The sequence below is a fragment of the Oryza glaberrima genome, chromosome 1 (assembly GCF_000147395.1).
Source record: "Oryza glaberrima chromosome 1, OglaRS2, whole genome shotgun sequence".
In the NCBI taxonomy this organism is placed as follows: domain Eukaryota; kingdom Viridiplantae; phylum Streptophyta; class Magnoliopsida; order Poales; family Poaceae; genus Oryza; species Oryza glaberrima.
In genome coordinates, this window is record NC_068326.1 from 16,821,028 (window position 1) to 16,843,994 (window position 22,967).

Genomic DNA, 22,967 nt, shown 5'->3' on the forward strand with positions numbered 1-22,967 from the left:
TTTCTCTCTCTATCTCTCTCTCCCCTACAAACGAACGCTGAAACGCACACCGAGCCGGAGAGAATTCAAACTGTACTACGTAGTAGTACTAGCGCTAGCACTAGCGAGCGGTGGTTGAGCGGCGCATCGCACGCGCCGCCCTTGACCAGCGACGGCGAGAAGCTCCTCCGCCTCCGCCTCCTCGTCGTCGGGCGCGCGCCCACCGCCGGCGGCGGCTGGCAGCGGCAGTGGCCTCGATCGGCGGGTTGCGCGGTCGGATTCCCAATCCCCGGGCTGCGCTGGTGAGTGGTTTTCCTCAGCTGCTTCTGCTTCTCCCCGTGCGTCTCCCTCTCTTCCGAGCCCCCTGGTTCTGCTCTGCCTGCGGCCGGCGCCGTTTTCCCGCCGGGCCCGACGGAGTAGCCGAGAGGTGGTGAGTCCGTAAGGAGGGGGGGTGCAGATGCTGGCGGCGGCGGAACCGGCCGATCTGCCGCTGTGGCCTCCCGTGCGTTGGCGCGGCGCGGCGGATGGAGAACGGAAGTTGGTCGGGTTTGCCGCTCGGAGGTTACAGGGCGGGTTCGTCCATGAAAGGAATGCTGTTTATTTTGGCGCTAACTCGTGGAATTTTTTGTTTGTGAACTCAGTTTACCAGATTGCAATTTCCATACATGAATATACTTGCTAGATTTTTTTTAAGATCGGTATCTACTTGCTAGATTGAGCTTTCCAAATATTAATACACTTCGTCTCCCTCTCATTTTATTTCTTACCAATTTTGCTTTGCGTGTTTTTCTCGGCCCATGGCCCTAATCTGAAATTGTGGGGTTTTTTTTGGAGGTGGGGAGAGGGGATCCGAAGTTTTTGAATTCGGTACCATTTCGTAATTTAGATTGGGGTGTATCTGAATGTGACCCGAGCGATGCAGATAACACATTTCTTCTTATGAAGATTACATCTTATTGGCACAGCTTTATGTATGAAATTGAGTAATTTTCGCCCCACGCTATAATTTTAGGAAAAAACACCCGCACATGTGCAGATGTGCTTGCCTTGTTTAGTGCCGTCCATTCATTTGTTTTTCATTTTAAAATTTAACATTAATGGTGGTAATAGATCTCCTTGTAATACTACTCATAATGGTGAAGTAAAGCATGCAATTTACTCCGTTTGTAATAAATGAAATATTTGTGTGTTGACTATGTAATTTATTTCCTTTGTAATAGTGAAATAGTTGTGTTGGCTAGGTCAGCACATTGTTGCTGCAGAGCTATCTTCCCGGAATTGTTTGCCAATATTATGTGCAACTGTGTGATAAATTGAATCTGACCATTTTTTGCCTTGTGCCAGCTTCGTGAGAAGGCTGGGTTCTTGCTGTTTTCCCCAGACTTCAAGGAATCTGCAATTTACTAGCGAAAATGGGTGTATCAAGACCTCCAAGCACCCCTGCATCAAAGATTGAGCGCACACCGATGTCGACCCCAACCCCTGGTGGCAGCACTAGGGTCAAGGAGGAGAAGATTTTTGTCACAGTGAGGGTGCGACCATTGAGCAAGAAAGAACTGGCCTTGAAGGATCAGGTGGCATGGGAGTGCGATGATAACCAGACAATTTTGTACAAGGGCCCCCCACAGGATCGGGCTGCACCCACCTCTTACACTTTCGGTAGGCTTTTCAGTGATCTATTCATGACTGCATATCTCAAGCAATTATGTTTGTAGTGACACTCTTGATCAATGACTCCATATCTCAATCCTATAAGTTTGAAGTTACCTCAGTAGCTAAATTGACTAATTTAAATTCCATCTTACCCTTCCAGACAAGGTGTTTGGACCAGCTTCCCAGACAGATGTGGTGTATGAAGAGGGAGCTAAGGATGTTGCTATGTCTGCATTGACAGGCATTAATGGTAAATTAATTCTCACTCAGTAGTTTGAATAAAGTTGAATGATCCTTTATCTACTCTTTATTCTTTACCTTCCTTTGTTTTGCAGCCACCATTTTTGCCTATGGTCAAACCAGCAGTGGTAAGACATTCACCATGAGAGGCGTCACAGAGAGTGCTGTAAATGATATATACAGGCACATAGAAAATGTGAGTTTTTTTATACATGGAGCAACAAAATCATGCTATCTATATTGCTTTCTAAAATGCACATAACACATAATTGTTTCTTGCTTTTGTTGATTGCATAGACTCCTGAGAGGGACTTTATCATCAAGATATCTGCTATGGAAATTTACAATGAGATTGTGAAGGATCTTCTACGACCTGAGTCTACCAATCTTCGCTTGTTAGATGATCCTGAGGTTTGTTTCCAGTTCGACAGAGTCTATGCACTGCCCCCACATATTCTCTTGCATGCCATGATTATCCTTTAATAAATTGTTATGGTTTGACAGAAAGGAACAATTGTAGAAAAACTGGAAGAAGAAATTGCCAAGGATAGCCAACATCTTAGGCATCTAATCAGTATTTGTGAAGGTAACTACTATCTGTATATATTGTCTTAACTTATTTTTTCAAGAAGAACCAGAAGAAATGGGTTGCCTTATTTACTTTTTTTTTAACTTATTTTTTCAAGAAGAACCAGAAGAAATGGGTTGCCTTATTTACTTTTTTTTTGTTGACGCGGTAGCCTATTGCTTATGATGTCTTTATGACTGCAGAACAAAGACAGGTTGGGGAGACTGCACTAAATGACACCAGTTCACGTTCCCACCAGATCATTAGGCTGGTATATATAAAAATAACCCTCCATGTTTATGTTAGATCTTTTTCATGAAAGTGAGAAAAATAATTATTGTGCATTATCTCTATCCAGACAGTTGAGAGTAGGCTCCGTGAAGTGTCAGGATGTGTTAAATCTTTTGTGGCTAATCTGGTAAGCATAACGTCCTCATTTTGCAATGGTGTACATGCTGTTTTTTTAATCTCAATAATATGTGTTGCTTTTTCACAGAATTTTGTTGATCTTGCTGGAAGTGAACGAGCTGCACAAACACATGCAGTTGGCGCAAGACTGAAAGAAGGCTGCCATATAAATCGCAGCTTACTGACTCTTACTACTGTCATCAGAAAGCTAAGGTATGATTTTCTAAAGAAAGAAAGAAAAAACTCTGGGTCTATTATCTCTTATCTGCACCAATCTTGAAAGTAGTCGCTGAGTTACCTCGATGCACTCATGGGTTAGTCTCAGTTCTAATGTTATCTGTTGATTTGTAATGATATCAGTATGTTAATGATGTATCTTATCTCCTAATGAATTTCTAAAACATGCTAATGAGATTCATCAGATCAAAATATTCCCAGGCCACTTTGTTTAAGTGGGAGGCAATTGCTCTGTACTCTGTCCTATTGCCACTATACTGTTTAATCATTCTGCATATTTAGAACTAAAGTGAGTTTTATTAAAATCTCATAGCTGCAACACAGTTAATTGTAAGTTCTTTAATGTGTTGGCTAAGTGACATTGGTATGGCAGGACTAATAAGCAGCATTGTGTATTTGCAGTGTCATGAACATGTTAAACTAGACAATTTATTTGCAGTGTCATGAACACGTTAAACTAGATAATTTATTTGCAGTGTCATGCTAATACACAGTTTGAGACCTCTTTTCTACTTAGATAATTTACTGCATATTTGTATTTTTACTGTTTCTTGGTTTGAACAGGAAACTATAATGAAGTATATCTTTATTGGGAATATTAGCAGACTGACTCTAAATTTTCAATGCAGCTCGGATAAAAGAAGTGGACACATACCCTATCGAGACTCGAAGTTGACACGCATTCTCCAGCTTTCTTTGGGTGGAAATGCAAGAACAGCCATCATCTGTACCATGAGTCCAGCGCAAACACATGTAGAACAATCTAGAAATACTCTATTCTTTGCAACCTGTGCCAAGGAGGTTACGAATAATGCAAAAGTTAATATGGTAAGATCTGTGACTGTGATGCATCATTTATTTACTTATGAGAATGCAAATCTTCATCCCTTGGGCCTTGGTACGTACAGGTGGTATCAGATAAGCAATTGGTGAAGCACCTACAGATGGAAGTTGCTAGACTCGAAGCTGAGCTGAGAACCCCTGATCGTGCCTCCTCTTCTGAGATCATTATAATGGAAAGGGACAGGAAGATTAGACAGGTAATGTCTATGCTCAAGGATGAAGTTCACTGGAATCATTTCCATTTTGTAACTGACCTAATTAAGTGAACACTGCAGATGGAAAAAGAAATGGAGGAACTCAAGAAGCAAAGAGACAATGCACAGTTGAAACTTGAAGAATTACAGAAGAAGATGGGTGATAATCAGCCAGTAAGTATTTGCCCTTTCCTTGCAAATTTACTTTTCTTTCAAAGGATATCAGCCAGTCAGAACCACATTCATTTACTGTCAACCTAATCTTTCCGAAACCCATGTTTTCTTTTAGGGATGGAATCCTTTTGACTCACCACAAAGGACACGGAAATGCCTCACATATTCTGGATCACTACAGCCAAGTAACAAAATGAAGATACGGAGCTCGATTAGACAATCAGCCACTGCTCCATTTATGTTAAAGCATGAAATTCGCAAGCTTGAGCAGCTACAACAGCAGCTTGAGGTTGAGGCTAACCGAGCTATTGAAGTACTGCACAAAGAAGTCGAATGCCATAAACATGGCAATCAAGATGCAGCAGAAACTATTGCTAAACTACAGGCTGAAATCAGGGGGATGCAATCTGTCAGATCTGACAGAGATGTTGACATGATCACAGATGAAGGAAATGGATCTGATTTGAAAGAAGAAATTAGTAGACTTCATATGCAAGACAATGATATTGCAAAACTTGAGGCTAAACTAGAAAATGTACAGAGGTCTATTGATAGATTGGTGATGTCACTTCCAAATGTTGGCACACAATGTAACGAGACTACACCAAAGTCCAACAGAGCAAAGAAGAAGAAGAGGATGCTTCTTCCACTGGGAGTGAGCAACATAAACAGACCAAATCTGATAAGAGCACCATGCTCTCCCCTCTCTTCTAGTAGGCCTTTAGAGCCAGAAGTTGAGAATAGGGCTCCAGAGGGTGACACTGTGTCTCATGAAGGTTCAGAAAGGGCTACTCCTACTAAGAGTGAAGACACTGGAGATGTATCATCGCGTGATGAAACCCCACGCTATAGGCGATCCAGTTCAGTGAACATGAAAAAGATGCAGAAGATGTTCCAAAATGCTGCTGAGGAGAATGTTAGAAATATCCGGGCTTATGTCACTGAACTGAAGGAGAGAGTTGCAAAACTTCAATACCAAAAGCAGCTGCTTGTCTGTCAGGTTATGATCGTTTATCTTGCACACATAAGTTTTGTTCATGCAAAGGTTACTTTGTTTCACCACTAAAATATGTTTTCTTGTAATCTTACTACAGGTCTTGGAGTTGGAATCGAATGAAGGCAAGGCAAATGACATGGAAGAAGATTCAGAGGAAAATGCAGGATCTCTACAGGATGGTCCTGATTCATGGGACAGATTATTTAAGGAGCAGATGCAGCACATTATCCAACTGTGGGATCTCTGTCATGTATCAATCATACACAGGACCCAGTTCTACTTATTATTCAGGGGGGATAGGGCTGATCAGATATATATTGAAGTCGAAGTTAGAAGACTGACATGGTTGCAACAGCATTTTGCTGAGGTGGGCGATGCAAGTCCTGCAGCTGGTGATGACTCCACAATTTCTTTAGCCTCAAGGTAAATATTAGCCTTTACCTCTTTGAGTTTTACGGGCTATGTTAGTTAATTCCAGAAAAAGAAAATAGTGTTGGAAGGTCTAAAAAAGAGTCATGTCCCCTAGGCCTTTAAAATGGATGTTGCTGGAAGCAAAACCTTGTAATCTGTTCTCACAGTAGTTTTATCCTCTGTAAAAGAACACTTACTGAGAAACCTTATATGTTGATAGTGAAGATGGAGCTTAGTTATCTGATAGAAAAGCCTTAACATGAATGTTTTTCCGAGTCAAATGTTTCATTAGTCATAACTGATATCGAATCGTGATATATAAACCAATTATCTGATTTCATGTTGCAGTATCAAGGCATTGAGGAATGAGCGAGAATTCCTCGCGAGAAGGATGGGCTCAAGGCTGACAGAAGAAGAGCGAGAGCGCCTCTTCATCAAATGGCAGGTGCCCCTGGAGGCGAAGCAGCGGAAGCTCCAGCTTGTGAACAGGCTCTGGACAGACCCCAATGACCAAGCTCACATTGATGAGAGCGCCGATATAGTGGCCAGGCTGGTTGGTTTCTGTGAGGGTGGTAACATCAGCAAGGAGATGTTTGAGCTCAATTTTGCAGTCCCTGCAAGTAGGAAGCCATGGCTGATGGGTTGGCAGCCCATTTCAAACATGATCAGGGAGAAGACACAACTTTGGTAAGCAGAGATATGCCCATCTTCCTTGTTAAGATAAGGTAGAAGGATCATATAATCTCATAAAAATTTTGGTGCTCTGGACCAAAGGTGAAGTGGCTGAGCTTCTGGGTTGGTCAAGGCCAGGATTGACAGGGGGTGAATTGATGCAAGCATGGTGCCAACATGCTTCAGTCTGTGTAGAATCTTCTCTTGAACCTGTATTCTTCTTTCATCACCAGTGTAGAGAGACTTGGATGTTCTCATATTCTTTATTAAGTAGTGTTAAGAAATGATTCCGTTCCAAATTTTGCCCCCAAATTGATGATCAAAAGTTCGTCTTGCCATGTGGTTAAAGGCTGAATCATTTAAAGAATGCATAGAGATAGTTCCACTCTTTCTCACAGGAACACATGGAGTTCAGGAACCAGGATCTCGCGGAGTTAGAAAATATTGTGGTTCTCGCTGTACAACGAGGACCTCTCCTTTTGGCTTGTGCTATTTGTTCCGCTTTCTGGATTGTTCTAGCGTCTTTCTAGTTCCAGATTCTTCTTTCTTGGCGAGTAACTTCTCGTCAGACATCTTCCTTTTAGTTTTGTTAGTCAACCTCGTCTGCATGAGTTATCAGTGATTTTGAACAACTTCATTGCTGAAGTTTTCTTCCATGTTCTCTTGGATGGTATAACGATCTTGGACTCCATATTTGAGTGATGATAACTCTTCCGTGTTGATGAAGGCTTTGGTGATTTTGGGAATAGTGCTATGGCACTCATTAAAGCATTGTATGAAGTCCCTAAGAGCAGGTACAATAGTAGCTTATAAGCCAGCTATAACCACGTATCGAGAAGAAAAGAGAAAAGAGAGAAGAAAGCGGGCTACAGATTTGTAGCCGGCTGCAACACGGACTCTAATACGTTACGAGTGTATGAGAGATAGGACCGGATATTAATGATGTCGTATATTTTTATAGGTAACTATTGTATGAATGGGCTATTAGATTGGCTATAGATGATTTGGAGCCAGCAGTTGGCTATACTATTGAACTTGCTCTAAGGGGTTCACCGTATCTCTGTCTTGTTGCATGGTGGTCATCCTCGATTTGGATGCCTCTTGTATGTGCCCTGGAAATTGGTGAAATTGGCAAAATTGGCCACAAATTGATAGAGCTTTGCCCATGATCCAATCGAAGATTTGGGAAGATGCATGAGCCATGAGCGGGCAGGGCCTTTCAATGTAGTGGATAGGTAGTTTACCAAAACGTTGTCGTTGTGCCAGCTGCATAGAGGATGGTAGAATAGATGTGAAGGAATTCCTCTAGATCTGATAAAAAAAAGGTTGAGTTCTTAGATTATTGATGACAACGGGCTACCTGATCTTCCATTAGGTGGGGATAAAAATCGATTTGGCAAACACTTACACACACAATCCAGCGATTGCAGCACCATGGTACATGACACCTCAATTGCAAATAAATGATTAGGCACTTGAAGTTGGGGTTATACAAATCGAATTAGCTGCGAAATTGCATTTGGCATAATAATCTAAGCAAAATCCAAGTCTAAACAATAATGGCTACTAAATAAATATGATTAGAGATATCCTAGGGTTAGCCCTAGGGTGCACACCATCTTGGGCTTAGCGCACGTCCGCACGACACCATTACTAGGCCCAAGGCTCAAATATAGATGGAAGTCACAAAGCACACAGGCACACAGTACGTGCAAAACTTGCTGGTAATCAGTCAAATACAACTTGCAAAGTAACACTTAGAAACACAAGTGTTGCATAAAGATGACAAAATGAGAGCGCATGCAACATGATTCCATTTCATTACTCTTCCATAAGATTTTCTTCGGTCTGCTGCTGAGAAACTTTGACCACGACCTTTGTCTTTTGTGTTGACAGCATGGTATCCTTCTTCGGGAGCATTTGAATATCCTGTTCCAACTCCTTAGCATCTCTCTCCCTTTGCTTTGTCTTACCCTGTTTTTGCCTGTTAAAAGTTCAGTGCATATGTTAAGCAAAGAGATAATTTCAAGAATTAACAGACTGAGCCAAAAGAACAGATGCCAACCTCTCTGTAATATGTTTCTTATGGCGTTCATGTCTAATCTTTGTAATAAGAGGGATAGCCTTAAGAGTTTGTGCAGTGACATTCCGGTCATAGCGCTCTGGTCTGTTCCTCTTCCTCTCAAACTCAAAGGTGGAGTCCTGATTTCAAACGATTCAGATGTGGTTCACAGCATAGAAAGTGGTTCACAGCATAGAAAATGTGCTCTCTACTTAATACTGAACGAAAATAGAACAAGCAAATACCTGCGTCATGTCCTTCCCATGCAAGCATCTGTATGCTTTTGTCCATTTAACCTTACGAGGATTCCTCTTCATCTTAAAATTTTTATGGCATTTTGACCGGCAAAAGCGGAAGATCTGCAAGGGAAAAAAAATGTTGTTACAGCATACCGACAAAATCCAGCTTGTTATAGGAATGCAAGGGAAGATCTGCAAGGGAAAAAAAATGTTACATTCCTATAACCGACAAAAAAAATGTTGTTACAGCATACCGACAAAATGTTTGTTACTGACATAATTAATTTAATTGATTTTACTTATATATTGTGTAAAAGAATTCATATGTTCTTGTGGCTTATTTTGAAAGAGAACAGTGTTGATATTCAGAAAGGCCCAGCTTTAGGCATCCATCACTATTCCAACCATAAAATATAAGAGAAAAGGACTGAATGAGAAACATAGGCATCAAATTTAACAATGGTTGTTCATGTCCACTTAAATTCATTGCTACTGGTGGAGCCAGAAAATCTTCATGCGTTCAGCTAACAGGAGCTCAAATATTATCACAAATTACAGAGCATTTTCATAAGATTATAATGGGGATTATGGAGCAAGGCATAGGGCTCAAGCCCTAACTACCCCTCTGCCCCCCTACTATGAAACACGAGAAATAAGGCAGCAATATTCATTTCTCTAGATCAAAATGAATGAAATAAAAAAAGTTCAACTAAAGGGACCTAAAGTGAACTTATTTCATACGGAGCGTAAACGCGGTCCATGAGGCGGCCCAATAGTGTGGGCGGCCTAGGAATAGAATCGGGACAACTTAAGGGACCTAAAGTGAACTTATTCCGTGTGGCGGCCTGGGAGTGGCATTCGGCCCGACGCGGGAGCTGTAGCCATACGATCTGATGGACGGTCCTGATTGATCCCGACCTATATAAAAGTTCAACAGCCCAACCCTAACCCTAAAAACATTTCCCCTCCCCCTTCTCTCTCAACGGTGGCGGCGGCGCCTCTCCCCCTCCGCCTCTCCTCCTCTCCCAACCCCACCGGCGGCACCGCTCTATCTCCCCCTCTTCCCTTCCGGCGGGAGATGGAGGCGGCAGGTAGGGGCTGCGCCCTCCCTTCCAGTGGGAGGGAGACGGCAGGCAGGGGCAGCTCCCTCCCCTCCACCGGATCTAACGGGAGGGGAGGCGGCTCTCCTTCCGCGGGCAGCGGCCCTCACCTCCTCTCCCTCGCCATGGGGCCGCAGGAGCGCTCGACGGTGGCGGGCGGCGCTTTCCCCTCCGACGGATCCAGGAGGGGAGGTGGTGGCGGCCCAGCGTCCCGGCGGCCCCCTCCACCGGATCCAGTGGGAGGGGAGCAGCCGGCGGCCCGACATCCCTGCAATGGCGGTGGCGGTTCGGCGGCACCCTCCCCTTTCGGCGTCAGCGTTTTCTTAGTGTTTTCTTGTGTTCTTGAATTTGATGCGGACTCATTTTTTGCCATCAGAGAAGGATTGAAGCGGGATCGATCGCACGTGCGTTGGAAAATTTTAGATAGATTGAATCGGACTTTCCTTTTTTTTTAATGTTTTTTTCGCCCTTTTCTCGCTATTGCGGATGACGGAAACGTTTTCAATTTTTTAAGTAGTAGAGATAGAGATATATATAGATAAGGACCTAAATTTTTTAATTTGGTATATAGGTATATTTGGGGGAGAAGAAATTGCAAAAATTGGACTGCGCTCTAAAATTAAAAGATGAGTGGTGCTTTTGCAAAATTTATGGCCTCACCAGTTGGTTCACTTATTCGGTTTTCATGTTTTTCTTTAAAATAGACCGGTCGGTTTTTTCATAGTAAAAAACTAAGTCCAGATAAGGTCACCAGATCGGATCAGATCGAGGGATCCCTCATATCGATCCCCTTTGTCGTTCTTTCTCTCCTATTCTCGTTTTCTCCGTCGTTCTCTCTCTTTCTCGCATCTTCCTCCCCCTTCTCAATCCGGCTCTTCCCTCCCCCTCCCTGCTACGTCCATCCTCCTACTCTCCGTTCATGCGCACCTCCTCCTCTCGAGAGGCTCGCCAACGACGGCGGCCACCATGGCCGGGAGAGGCGAGGATGTGCTCCACCGCGACCAATCCTCCCCAGTCACTTTGCCGCCGGCGCTAGGGCCAATAACGGCCGGGAGGGCTTCCTCCTTAGCTTCTTCACCTGCCGGCTTTGAGGTGGGGCGAGAAGCGGCTGCGGCCACAACTAGAGGTAGTGGGGGAGAGGGGGCGGGAGGTGGCAGGGGGAGTTGCTCCCCCACCAGCATCTCACCGCTCCCTTTCCTTCTCATTAGGGTGCCGCCGCCCCGCTCCTCGCCAGATCCGGCGGGTTGATGGCTCCCAGCGGCATGGCAGGTCGACGGCTGCCTGGCCGCTTGGCGGGTCAGCTGCTCCCCGGCACAGCGGCTGCGCGGTGGATCCTCAGTGGCGCAGCATCTTCCCGGTGGAGCGGTGGCTCAGGATCTGGCCCCGAGCTCGGGACCTCCACGGCAGCGAGGCGACGAGGGGCAGTGGTGGCCTCCGACTCGCTCCTTCCTCTCCTCTCAATCATCTCTTGTGTTGATATTTTGTCTCTTGAGTTGATATTTTGTGATGATTCCGATTTGAGAAAAATGACAAAGCATTTCAGTCCATTTGGGAGTGCAATAATTAATATAATGGAATCAGCAGGAGAATCTAGCGGCCCACATCTCTTTGATGACTGACATAATTAATGTAATTACTTTTACTATAATATGGTCTAAAAGATTCATATGTTCTAGCAGCTTATTTTGGACGAAAGCAGCGTTGTTATCCAACAGATCTCAGCTTTTAGCATCCACCACTATTAAAACCATAAAGCAGGAGAAAAATACTGAATGAGAAACATATGTGTCAAAGTAATAAATTTAACAACGATTATTTTGTCCACTACTCCAGTTAATTCATTGGTACTATGAAAAACAAGAAAAAAGACAGGAACATGACACAGTACATTGTTAAATTGGATGGATAAACATAGGTGTGGAAGAAAGTGAAGAAGTATATACCACCATTGGACTACTCTATTCATTGGGTGGAAATGGGACAACTAGCTCTCTGAGACTCTGAACAAAGCAAAAGAGATGGAGAGAGAGAGCCAGTGACACATGCAGTACGGCCACCATGGGTTGGAGAACCATATATTTGTTTATAAATACTATGGCAATGAAAACTGAGGTGTTTAGGTAACAACAAATCTTGTAGTTTGATAATCATATTTTTTGGGTTACATAAATCTGCATTCTGCCCTAACTCTTGTTCTTCTGAAAATTGAGCCCACAGCTGTTACATTCATCCCAACGTTTTACAAATTCTAAATTCCTTCTGTCTTTCTAGCTTCTATTCTTCAACCCTTCCAGACCAATATATCTTTGTTGGTTTGTGTAGTTTAGGCGTTAGTTTCAACGCTAATGACATGGGCAGGCAATGCGAGGTGTGACTACACAATGAGGGTCACATACTGCAAACAAAAAATGCTGCAAAGTACTACAAAACACACACAGATTGGTCTAAGCAAGTACAACCGTGGTACCTAAATCCCTTCAGGGACTGCTGTATTCAAATTCTGTAGCATCCTAGAAAGGATAATTTCTTCCTCAAGAAAACCCGAGCACAGAAGGGCGCGCTTCTCCACCGTAAAACGTAACATACTGTACATGAAAATGAGAAAGAAAGAGCAAAAGGCAGGATGACCGCGCGAACCTTGGCGTCGTTGCGGACGAACTGGATGCCGTGGCCGGGGTAGATGGTGGAGGAGCAGAACCAGCACTTCTCCAACCTCATCGCGCCCCGCCTCCTTCCTTGCCGCCGGACTACCGGCCCTCCGAAATCGCAGCGGCACTACACAAGAAACCACCGGTAAGACACACTCCGATCGGAGCTCGCACAATCCGGCCGCGGACCACGAGAGAGTAGGATGGGATCAAATCAAACCCTAGGGGGAGAGCAGGGCGGCGCCGCGGCGGGGACGAGAGCGAGAGAGAGAGACCGACGGCGCAAGGGTTCGTGAGATTACTAGCAGGTGGAAGGAAGGGCCGGGCTTTATATGGGCCGGCACCTGATGGGCCTTCGTCATTTCGGCCCATTTGAAATTTGCAACGTGTCCACATCAGACACACCAGCTGTCTGTAGCCGAGCTGACGTCAGCGCGCGCCTCGATCCTCTCCGTCGATCTCCTCCTCTTTCTTCCTCCTCTCTTCCCTTCCAAAAATCACACGCCTTCGCCTCTCTCGTCTCGTCCGAGTTTCCGACCCGACCCACCGGCCTCTCTCGAGATCCACCGACCACCGCATGCGGCGGGAGCGCGCCTCGTCGCCGGCGGCTGATTGACCGGGTGGGGCGCCGGCGACCGCCACCACCACCAGATCCCGAGGTGATGGAGGCGACGGGGGCGGGGGCGGGGGAGGAGCGGTGGGCGTCGCTGTGCAACTGCGTGGTGAACTTCCTGCTGGAGGAGAGGTACCACCTCACGGCGCTCGAGCTGTTGCAGGAGCTGCAGGAGGACGGCCGCCACGCTCACGCGCTCCGCCTCCGCTCCTTCTTCTCCGACCCCGCGCTGTTCCCGCCCGACCTCGTCGCCCGCGCGTCCTCCGCGCCGCCCGGTGAGCCCCTGCGTCCCCCGCATTTGCCCCCCCCCCCTTCCCCCCCAACCCTTTTCCTCAGCTGGCTGGATCTCGCGGCGTAGTGGCGCTCCCTGCTTCCTGTGTTGCCATTATGTTCATAATATCCCTGCATTACGTCCGAATTGGCGCTATTGAATTCATCTTGTTGTTGGTATGTTAGGTGTATGTGCCTTGGTGCTCGACTTACATTCTACAGACGATTTGGTTGGTTAGTTACTTCGCAGTTGAAGGGGCATTATTAATTTGAACAGTACAATTAAATTTACTTAGACCACACAAGGCGTGGCAGTTTCATTGTTTATGTCACCGTTTGCAACTACTTAATAATATCATTAAAATTGAGTAGCATATGGATTATGGGCCAAGCAATGCTATCAGAACGAATAAATTACAGGTAAATGTTTGGGTCTGTTCTTGGTATAACTCAACAATCTACTCACTTTTTTGTGCAAGCTTATCCATGTACACTAGATGCGGTGTTTGTGTTCAATCTAATGTTCTAACATCTGTCATTGAGTCTGTGAGGTGATTATCTCTATGTTTTTATTGACAGGTGCTGATCCACAGAGCTTGCTGGAAGAGAAAATAGCGGCAGAAGAAAAGTTGGCCCTCACTGATTATGATCTCCGGCTAGCCAGAGAAGATCTTTCCAGGTTGAAGCTTGAGTTACAAAAGCAGAAAGAATCTTCTCCTGATGGCTCAAATGCTACCGGTATGTAACCTTGAAATGACAAATATAGCGTGATATTGTGTTTCATGTGATGGCATGGAGCAAAAACTATTGTGTTCTGTTTTTACATTCTTTGATTGAAGTGGAATCAATAGTTAAAGCATTTGGTACTCAGATAAGTGCCAAAAGTGAAAATTATCTCATTATTCTGTGGCTTACATATTGAACTTTGAAAATTCCATCTCATGTGAGGATGAAATATGGCTGTGATACGCGAGAGGGTGTTTATCTCAGTGATCTTTGGGAATTGGGATTGTATTGAACAATATTGCCCTTGTTGTCATGGCATTTGCTTGTCAGCTGGAGGCTATATGGTTTAAAGGAAATAAGAAGAAGTACCATGGACATAAAGGGTAACGGGAAATAAACAAAAGACAGGTCTGATTTGAAGGTTATAAGCATTAATGTGGCTTATGCTGGGGGTATCTGTAGGAACTTTTACACTCAACAATTCAATTAGGTTGAACAGAACTGATGCATTGGCTTTGATCAGTTTTCCACAAACAAGCTTGAGATATTCTAGTTACTTTTAAGTAAAACACTTGCCTCTTCAAGGGCCACTAGCTTGCGGTGAGCGCTCTGCTGCAGATTTATTGGTGACATCTAATTATCTAGCTTTTACTAGATAATTCAAAGTGAGTCATCATTCATCGTGTTCATTGCTAACTGATAGACATACATATATAAGAGGGGAGGTCCTACTGATAGCGCGCATCATAGCTTTTAACTGGTTTTTGAGACAATAAATTGTACTTTTTAGCATTTTTTGCACTGTACCTTAATTATGAGGTAATGATCAATATCAGGGCACACATACCAGCTGGAGAGTGCACAGTTTGAGTTATGCTAGTAACTATGTACTGCTAAATGTAAATCTACTGGCACTGGAACATAGATCCTTGTATGATTTTTTGACCTACAATATGCATGTATTTATTTATGTTAATTTGTTGATTATGTGAGCTTAAGAAGCTGAAAAAGTTTCCATGAAAAAAAATCCATGCTAGACCTATCTTGTGCTTGTAAGATGATTTATCCATTTGGCATGCTGGGCCTCTTTCAGATGCTTTGACAAATGAAGGATCTAGCCATCATGACAAAAGGGATGCCAAAATTTCAACATTAGGTCCTCTTAAGGATAATGAACGGAAAGATCTGAACTGTGCTGTCAAAGAATACTTGCTTTTGGCTGGGTATCGACTTGCAGCCATGACTTTCATTGAGGAGGTCTGTATCATATTTTCTCTTAGAATTTATTATTCTTTCATGGCTTCCTCTTGTTGTTAAGTTTATTAGGGTTTGTTTATCTGTTTCTCATGCAAAAAGTCAAAATTATGGAACTTCACGTCAAAGTCACGTCCTTTTCTCAACAAAATAAATTCATGCAAATTCTGTTCATGGTTGATAGGATGTGTATCTAGTAGCATCACAAAAAATTCATGGGAATGTATGTACAGAAAGTTATCTTTTAAAAGAACATATATGGATGATCCTTTCCCAGCCTTATTTCATGGTTGTAAATTTTCAAATGAAGTTTGCATATCGCCAAATGTAATTTCTACAGATCTGTTCACACATACCTATCCCTTGAAAATTTGATAGGCATAATTAGTAGAAGCTTCATTCTGTGGAATGAACACTAGGTGGGTCCCATAAGTGCTTCAAAGTTCCAACAGTAAAAAGTGCTGGCAAATCAATTATGAATCAAACAAAACAGTAGAATGAACAGTTCAGCTTGTGTGCCTGACGACCTTCGTAAAGCTTACTAGATCATTCTGATTGCAGGTTCCTGATCAGGACCTTGATGTTTGGATTAACAGTTCAGCTTGTGTGCCTGATGCCCTTCGTCGTTACTACTATCAGTATCTTTCATCTACCACAGAGGCTGCAGAGGTGATTCCATGGAGTTGCTTAATGTTCCTACAAAAGCTGCTAATTGTTTACTGACTACAGCTTGATGCATTACAGTGTTACATGCGACAATATTAGATCCTGGTACATGTTTGTTTTTAATTCCATCAATGTGTGCTAAGAATACACATTATATTTACTCCAAATCATATTGGAATGAATCTTTTCCTTACCAACATACTTCAATCAAAAGGGCAGGAAATTTGTGGTAACTAGATCATATGCTTCATGCAATCCTTTGACAGAATCCAAGTAACGTGCTAATAGGAAGGGCCTACATCATATTCAAGTTTAGTAATAATTACATTCTATGGAGTATGCATATAGTTGACACATTCATCTTATTCATGAACAATGTGCAATCCAGTTATAGTGACACAAAATGAAATAAAACCGCTGCATAAGCCATGAGTCAATGTTCATTTCATAAAGTGCAGTGCAAGAGTATTTTAAAATTGATTTTCGAGAATCAATAAGTAGCAGGATTTAGCATTCGATGCATTTGATATGTTTAACATTTTTCTGTGACCATTTTGAGGTATCACAATATTTGACTAGCCCTAGATGTTATTGCAGTAACAATCATAAACCTGGGGGTTTCTAGTGCATTTTAGATTCTTATCCAAGACTTGTATCATGGTCCAACGTGATTAGGATCACTTGGCCATTCTTCGTAATTGGGAAAACAGGCACCACAGAAGTACATGACTGAGCATTAAAGACTCTGTTTTTCCTTGCAAGCCCATAACTTCCATATATTCTTAAGTCATCACTTTTATTACATATCACAGGAAAAGATTTCTATTCTCCGCGAAAATGAGACGCTACTGAAGGACAATGAAAGTCTTGGTGCTGAAAAGGACGCTTTGATAAAGAGCAGGGAAGTGGCTAATAGTCAGATTGCTGCTTTAAGAAAGTCTTTGGAAGCTGCACACAAGGACATAAAAGAGAAGGAGAAAACGGTAATGATCTCTCAGAAATAACCCAGTTATCTTATACTTCAATTCTTCTGAACATTGCTACACTGACATTTTAAGAAAGGTTCAAGACTTGAAGCAATCATTGGATGTCCAGAGGAAGGAGTTGAATGATTGTAGAGCTGAAATTACGTCCCTTAAGATGCATATTGAAGGGACTAGGTCAAGTAAACGATTATCTTCTGGAGATACTGATGGTTTAATTCCTGCCAATTCTATGGAAGAAATAGTAGTGCTGAGCAGTGAACATGACAATCTAAAAGGATCCGAATCCATAACAAGTAAGCTAGCATCGGAGGTGAGTCTAGCTGAGGGTAAAAAGAAAGATCATGAAAATATGGAAAGTAGCCTTGAAGGTTCCCCAGGTCCAGAAGCAGAAGTTTCCTGCTCAACTGCTGAGAACAGTGGCTATGGCACTTCAGGAGAAGATAAATCTGGCACAAACACTTGCTTTGAAGATTTATCTGTCAATGGCAATCTGCATGGATCTGGTAATAGCCAGGGGGATTCAGATAGCATATCTGTTTATCTAACTGACGATAAAGTTCATACCGAGAAAGTAGAGAGTCCTTATAAACAAAAATCATCAGATAAGATGGTTAGTGACTTGATATATATTCGGTCTGTATGAAGTTTTCACATTTATTTCTTTGCAAATTTCATTAAGCAAGCTATTTTTATCCAACCATGCAGGCTTTGGAGACTATCAAAATAGTTTCGGATGCTCTTCCAAAGATTGTTCCTTATGTGCTTATAAACCATCGTGAGGTTTACCTGTAACCCTTGTAGTTTGTTTCAATCTTTATATAAGTATAACTTATGTTACTTGCTGCACTGTTGTAGGAGCTTCTTCCGTTGATCATCTGTGCCATAGAAAAACATCCAGATAGTGATGTACGTGATTCCTTAACTCATACGTTGTTCAATCTAATCAAACGTCCTGATGGACAACAGAGACGCATCATAATGGATGTAAGTTCCTACAATTGCAATAATTGGTGCATGGCACATGCACTTCTCATGATGCAGCTTGCAAACTTATAGTAGTAGGTTAAATTGTGGTTATTCACATAACTGTTTTCCTCTTCACGCAGGCTTGTGTGGAGCTTGCTAAGAGTGTAGGTGAGATGAGGACAGAAACTGAGTTACTTCCACAATGTTGGGAACAGGTATTTGACAATTTGTGGCAGATATTTTAACCTTTTTAGGTATATAATATTACATAATGCTAAATTGGTTGATGTTTAGATAAATCACCAATATGAGGAGCGTAGGTTGCTTGTTGCCCAGTCCTGTGGAGAATTAGCAGTATATGTTCGTCCTGAGATACGTGATTCCCTTATCTTATCCATTGTGCAACAACTTGTTGAAGATTCTGCAACAGTTGTAAGGGAAGCTGCAACACATAACCTCACATTGCTGCTTCCTCTGTTTCCAAATCTGGATAAATATTATAAGGTAAGTCCTGCAAATGCTTAGAGCCAATAACTGGGAAATTTGGTTTCTTATAATTAGTTAAATTTAACCTGTCAGAACTTCCTTTTTTTAGTGGAGAATATATGTTTTGATTGAAAGCTTGCTGCGCTACAAATCAATGAAACATAATACTTATTTTGGAAGTCCTCTTAATTTCCTGTTTGTTTGGTAGGTTGAGGAGCTAATGTTCCAGTTGGTCTGTGACCCTTCGGGGGCTGTTGTGAATGTTGCTCTCAAGGAACTTGTTCCTGCTGTTGTAAGATGGGGAGATAAACTGGATCAGATATTGAGAATCTTACTGGCACATATCCTGGCATCTGCTCAGGTATACATGTTTGTAAATTTTGGGAACCTTATAGTTTCTTTGAAGTGCCACATGTGTTCTGACACAATTGTTATGCTTCAGCGCTGTCCGCCCGTTTCAGGGGTTGAAGGTGCAATAGACTCTCATCTCCGTGTTTTAGGAGAGCAAGAGCGTTGGAACATTGATGTCCTCCTCCGCATGTTGACCGAGTTGCTACCATTTATTCACCAGAAAGCTATATCTACTTGCCCGTTTGCTGCTGATCCTTCTACAGGCACTATGCCAGAAAGCTACTTCTCAAAATCCTGCCTAAAACTGTATGCAGCGTAAGTTGTCTTCCTCTGTAATATTGTGTGAAAACTTTACTACTCCCTCCTTAAATGTATGACGTTTTTGAAATTGAACGGTCTCCAAAGTGTATATTTGATCATTATTTTCAGCAGTTATGCACATGAAGGAACTTGTAAAAACATGATATCTTCAAAGTATATGCGGTGGCATCATTTTCGAATGGCTAATCTAGATAGGTTTAGTTATATCAGTGGTCAAAATTAGGATGTTTATTGCACGATCAATTTAATCGAACCATCAGAGTTTATTTATCTTCTATCAACTAATTGTGTCCTGGGACACTTGACAGAGGTGACACAGAGTGGTCAGCATTTGAATGGATGCACACTGAGTGTCTACCGGATTTGATCAAGCTTGCTTGCCTGTTGCCTGCTAAAGAGGATAACTTAAGAACGGTGATCAGGAAGGTAAATTCTACAGATCACATCAACACCTATGCATATCCTTCCATCATGGTATCATGTATAAAATTCTGACCAATCATTTCCTGAAACTTTTTTAGTACCTATTGGATGTATCGGGACGTTATGGCATAGATTATCTGGAACACGTTATGCTACCTGTATTTCTTGTAGCAGCGGGGGATATTGACAGCAGTGATTTCACCTATTTTCCTCTGGCAACCCAGTCTAGAGTTCGGGGTAAGTATCCTGTATTAATATGGCAAGGCTGTTTGGTTTAAATTTTCCTTTGTTCAACATTTGTATGTATTGTGTTTAAATCTTGCAGGTTTGCGTCCAAAAACTTCTATTGCCGAAAAACTTGGAATTGTGTGTGTCCTTCCATTGTTGTTATCTGGTATTTTGGGTTATCCTTCAAAACGTCAACAATTAGAAGAATATTTGAGAAAATTACTTATCCAGAACACGAAGGATGGTTCATTTTCTATGCATCACACTGCTGAGATCATTGACGCAGTTCGGTTCCTTTGGTTCGTGCTTTAACTAACTGAATCCATAATGCAGCCAGTGTCACGATGTTGTTGATATGCTCTATGTTAATGTGTCTCACTTATTATCATTATGTAGCATGTTTGAGGAGCACCATGTTGCTGTATTTAATATTGTGTGGGAGATGGTTGTGATCTCTGATGCCAACCTAAAAACCAATGCTGCAGCTCTACTGAAAGCACTTGTAAGCGTATCATTAATTCATTACAAGAATGCATTGGTAGTTTCTTAGAGGGTTGACCACCTTTGCCTTCTTGGTTCCATATGTTCCTCATGGTATCCTTGATTGTTTTAACACACAGGTACCCTACATCAGTGTGAAAGTAGCATCAACTCATGTTTTGCCAGCACTTATAACCCTTGGTTCTGATCAAAACTTGACGGTAAAATATGCTAGTATAGAAGCATTTGGAGCTGTTGCTCAGCATTTTAAAAATGACATGGTATGTATACATCTTCATTTATTTTCTTTGATACTTTATGTACTTCGTGCATTGCCTTAAAGACTTGCTGTCAGGTTGTTGACAAGATACGAATTCAAATGGATGCTTTTCTTGAAGATGGATCACACGAAGCTACTGTTTCTGTTATTCGTGCACTTGCAGTGGCAGTGCCACATACAACAGATAGACTACGTGAATATATCCTATCAACCGTATTTAATTTCTAAAGTCTTTACCATTTTTTCATGATTCATTAGATTGCTTGTGTGTTCTGTTTTCTTTGACATTACATACATCTTTTAACTAAGATATTTAAGCTAACGAGCGCCCCACCTACTGGAAATGATATTGAGCGGCGTCGTGAGATAGCAAATGTATTCTGTGAAGCACTGCGTGCTGTGGATGCTACAGGTTAGCCTTATCCAAAACTAGCTAATCCTTCCCTTATACCACAACCCTGTAACTTTGGTCAAGTCGGCATCTGCATGTATTTTCAGTATATTTTGTTTATATTTCAAGATGCGTTTGAAAAGTATTTAGCAATGACATATTATATCAGGAATTCCATTTACATTAGTTTGTTCACTTGCATATCCAACTTTGATCCCATATTAGCTTGTTACTGTCATATTCTGTCTTAAACTATCAAGTCATTTTTCAGTTTTTACAATGTCCAATGTTAGGTATAACTATGGGTTCTTACCATAGCATACTAGTAAAAATAAAACTATGTAACGGAAGTATTTGTGTGACAAACCCAAATACATTGGTTTCATATAGTTAATCCATACAATTTGGCATGTCTATTAATGGTGAATGTTTTGAAAGGTTGACTGTATCCTTGATTACCTAATATAGAGATGGAGTACCATCTTGTACATGGTAAATTGATGAAGCCAACAGAAGCTTTTGAACAATAGACTATGTTTTCATTTGCAAATCCATTCTAAATAATTTCAGTTTTCAACATCACAGGGCAGAATTAAGGCATAAACTTATAAGTAAATACAGCTGTGCTGTTGCTTGAGAGTGAAGCAATCATGCCCTTTCTGTGTTGTAGTTAAATCTTTACAAGCATATATTGTACCTTCGGTTTACTTCCATAAGACAATTTAGTTTGACACTCTTCAAAATTAAAATTTAACCATTGATGTCTCATAATATGTAGTTATAAAAGATGTAAAACTAGCGTTGTGTGAAAGCATTTTGAATATGATCCTTGCGGTGTATTTTTCATACTGAAAGTACTTATAATCTGGCTAATTGTTTGTCAAAGTCTAAAAGGTTGACCTTTTGAAATCAAAATACTACTTATAAAAGTGAACAAAATGAATGGAATGATTAATTAATTATATTTTCTTTTTTTTGAACAAAACTTAATTATATTTTGTTTAGAGGGGTAGAACATGTTACCAGTGTTGACAGAATCAACAACTCCTTTGGCTTTTGATTCACACCAGTTTATTAGTTGTTAGTAGAGCACTGCCCAGTCATGGTTTAACTAGGGACTTTAATTGATGATATTTAGTAAAACCCATAGTCATAAGTCTGTTTTGGCTTGGCCATATAGTTTAATCTCCCATTTCTTACATGTGTTTTCTCTTATTTGTTGCAGATCTTCCTGCTACAAGCGTACGTGATCTGCTTTTGCCGTCAATACAGAACTTGTTAAAAGATCTGGATGCTCTAGACCCTGCACACAAGGAAGCACTAGAAGTTATAGCCCGCGAAAGGTCGGGAGGTAAACTTGAGAGCCTTGGCAAGGTAATGGGAGCACATCTTGGGATTGCATCATCGATGAGCAGCTTCTTTGGTGAGAGCAGCCTCCTTGTGAAGAAAGAGAGCGGGGAACAACATGATACTGCTGCCACGACCCCCTCTCAGCCTACCCCACAAACTCAGCAAGAGAACACAAGGTTTGGTCGTATAATGCTGGGTGGTTTTGGAGATATGTTACGAGGCAAAGCAAAAGGCAGCGATGAGCCCAGTTAAAATTTAACAAATACATGCCCAGTTGTTAATTCTTCATATTTTTTTTCCAGCTCCATTTTCTCTGGTAACATGTGCTTTTTCACAACCATCAAGGTGGAAATTCTTTTTATTCATTGTTGGTAAGGCGGGGAGGTCACGGTAGACAGAAAATACATTTTCCGTTGCTGAGAGTAAAGCATACATATTTTTGTTGTAATCCTAGGTCAAACTTTCTGTATAGAAAACAGGTAAATCATGTTGTACATTCTGATCAGAGTACAGTTTTAGTAATGCAAACTTTACACTGAGTTACTCGTTTATGGTTCATGACTTCAAATTAGCGTCCAAATATCTGATGTGATAGGAACTAAACTGGATCCAAATACCACCTTTGTCAGCGGTTGTCTTCTTTGAGAGTGCCGCTGTCATAGACTTGTTCAGATTTATCCGTGCCAAACAATGTTCTTTGTAACCTGTGAATCTGCATGTTAAGTTCATGGATTCATGAACCTTGAGTTCA

The 22,967-nt window shown here is 41.9% G+C and overlaps 3 protein-coding genes across 3 annotated transcripts; 2 read left to right on the forward strand and 1 right to left on the reverse strand.

Annotated features, from left to right (window-relative positions):
- Positions 1-6,780, forward strand: LOC127753534 (kinesin-like protein KIN-7A). The gene is made up of 16 exons (XM_052279022.1): positions 1-281; positions 1,324-1,638; positions 1,793-1,882; positions 1,968-2,068; positions 2,170-2,283; positions 2,377-2,458; positions 2,644-2,711; positions 2,799-2,858; positions 2,937-3,061; positions 3,715-3,913; positions 3,994-4,125; positions 4,204-4,296; positions 4,412-5,296; positions 5,391-5,716; positions 6,053-6,391; positions 6,479-6,780. Exons 2-16 carry the CDS (start codon positions 1,392-1,394, stop codon positions 6,480-6,482), a joined length of 2,865 nt encoding a protein of 954 aa, XP_052134982.1. The 5' UTR covers positions 1-281; positions 1,324-1,391; the 3' UTR covers positions 6,483-6,780.
- Positions 6,781-8,086: 1,306 nt separating this feature from the next.
- LOC127760768 (probable ribosome biogenesis protein RLP24) lies at positions 8,087-12,712 on the reverse strand. Its single transcript, XM_052285066.1, has 5 exons — positions 12,646-12,712; positions 12,415-12,552; positions 8,684-8,797; positions 8,442-8,578; positions 8,087-8,360 (listed from the first exon to the last, which is right to left on the reverse strand). The coding sequence occupies exons 2-5, from the start codon at positions 12,493-12,495 to the stop codon at positions 8,198-8,200; spliced, it is 495 nt and encodes a 164-aa protein (XP_052141026.1). The 5' UTR covers positions 12,496-12,552; positions 12,646-12,712; the 3' UTR covers positions 8,087-8,197.
- A 194-nt stretch (positions 12,713-12,906) lies between these two features.
- Positions 12,907-22,774, forward strand: LOC127781026 (uncharacterized). Its single transcript, XM_052307958.1, has 20 exons — positions 12,907-13,313; positions 13,888-14,046; positions 15,128-15,291; positions 15,850-15,957; positions 16,767-16,937; positions 17,017-17,550; positions 17,646-17,720; positions 17,796-17,924; positions 18,047-18,121; positions 18,201-18,410; positions 18,601-18,753; positions 18,835-19,058; positions 19,373-19,490; positions 19,586-19,724; positions 19,813-20,014; positions 20,112-20,217; positions 20,336-20,476; positions 20,551-20,674; positions 20,771-20,887; positions 22,092-22,774. The coding sequence occupies exons 1-20, from the start codon at positions 13,088-13,090 to the stop codon at positions 22,466-22,468; spliced, it is 3,552 nt and encodes a 1,183-aa protein (XP_052163918.1). The 5' UTR covers positions 12,907-13,087; the 3' UTR covers positions 22,469-22,774.
- Positions 22,775-22,967: the final 193 nt, after the last annotated feature.

What these genes read in the sequence shown, in the direction of transcription:
- LOC127781026 (XM_052307958.1), top strand. Translation starts at nt 13,088, where the DNA reads ATGGAGGCGACGGGGGCGGGGGCGGGGGAGGAGCGGTGGGCGTCGCTG. An exon ending in TGATGGCTCAAATGCTACCG is followed by an intron (nt 14,047 to 15,127) that starts GTATGTAACCTT and finishes GGCCTCTTTCAG; the next exon opens with ATGCTTTGACAAATGAAGGA. An exon ending in TGCCTAAAACTGTATGCAGC is followed by an intron (nt 19,059 to 19,372) that starts GTAAGTTGTCTT and finishes GACACTTGACAG; the next exon opens with AGGTGACACAGAGTGGTCAG.
- LOC127753534 (XM_052279022.1), top strand. Translation starts at nt 1,392, where the DNA reads ATGGGTGTATCAAGACCTCCAAGCACCCCTGCATCAAAGATTGAGCGC. An exon ending in GGGACAGGAAGATTAGACAG is followed by an intron (nt 4,126 to 4,203) that starts GTAATGTCTATG and finishes TGAACACTGCAG; the next exon opens with ATGGAAAAAGAAATGGAGGA. An exon ending in AGATGGGTGATAATCAGCCA is followed by an intron (nt 4,297 to 4,411) that starts GTAAGTATTTGC and finishes GTTTTCTTTTAG; the next exon opens with GGATGGAATCCTTTTGACTC.
- LOC127760768 (XM_052285066.1), bottom strand. Translation starts at nt 12,495, where the DNA reads ATGAGGTTGGAGAAGTGCTGGTTCTGCTCCTCCACCATCTACCCCGGC. An exon ending in TCGTCCGCAACGACGCCAAG is followed by an intron (nt 8,798 to 12,414) that starts GTTCGCGCGGTC and finishes TTTCCCTTGCAG; the next exon opens with ATCTTCCGCTTTTGCCGGTC. An exon ending in ATGGGAAGGACATGACGCAG is followed by an intron (nt 8,579 to 8,683) that starts GTATTTGCTTGT and finishes GTTTGAAATCAG; the next exon opens with GACTCCACCTTTGAGTTTGA.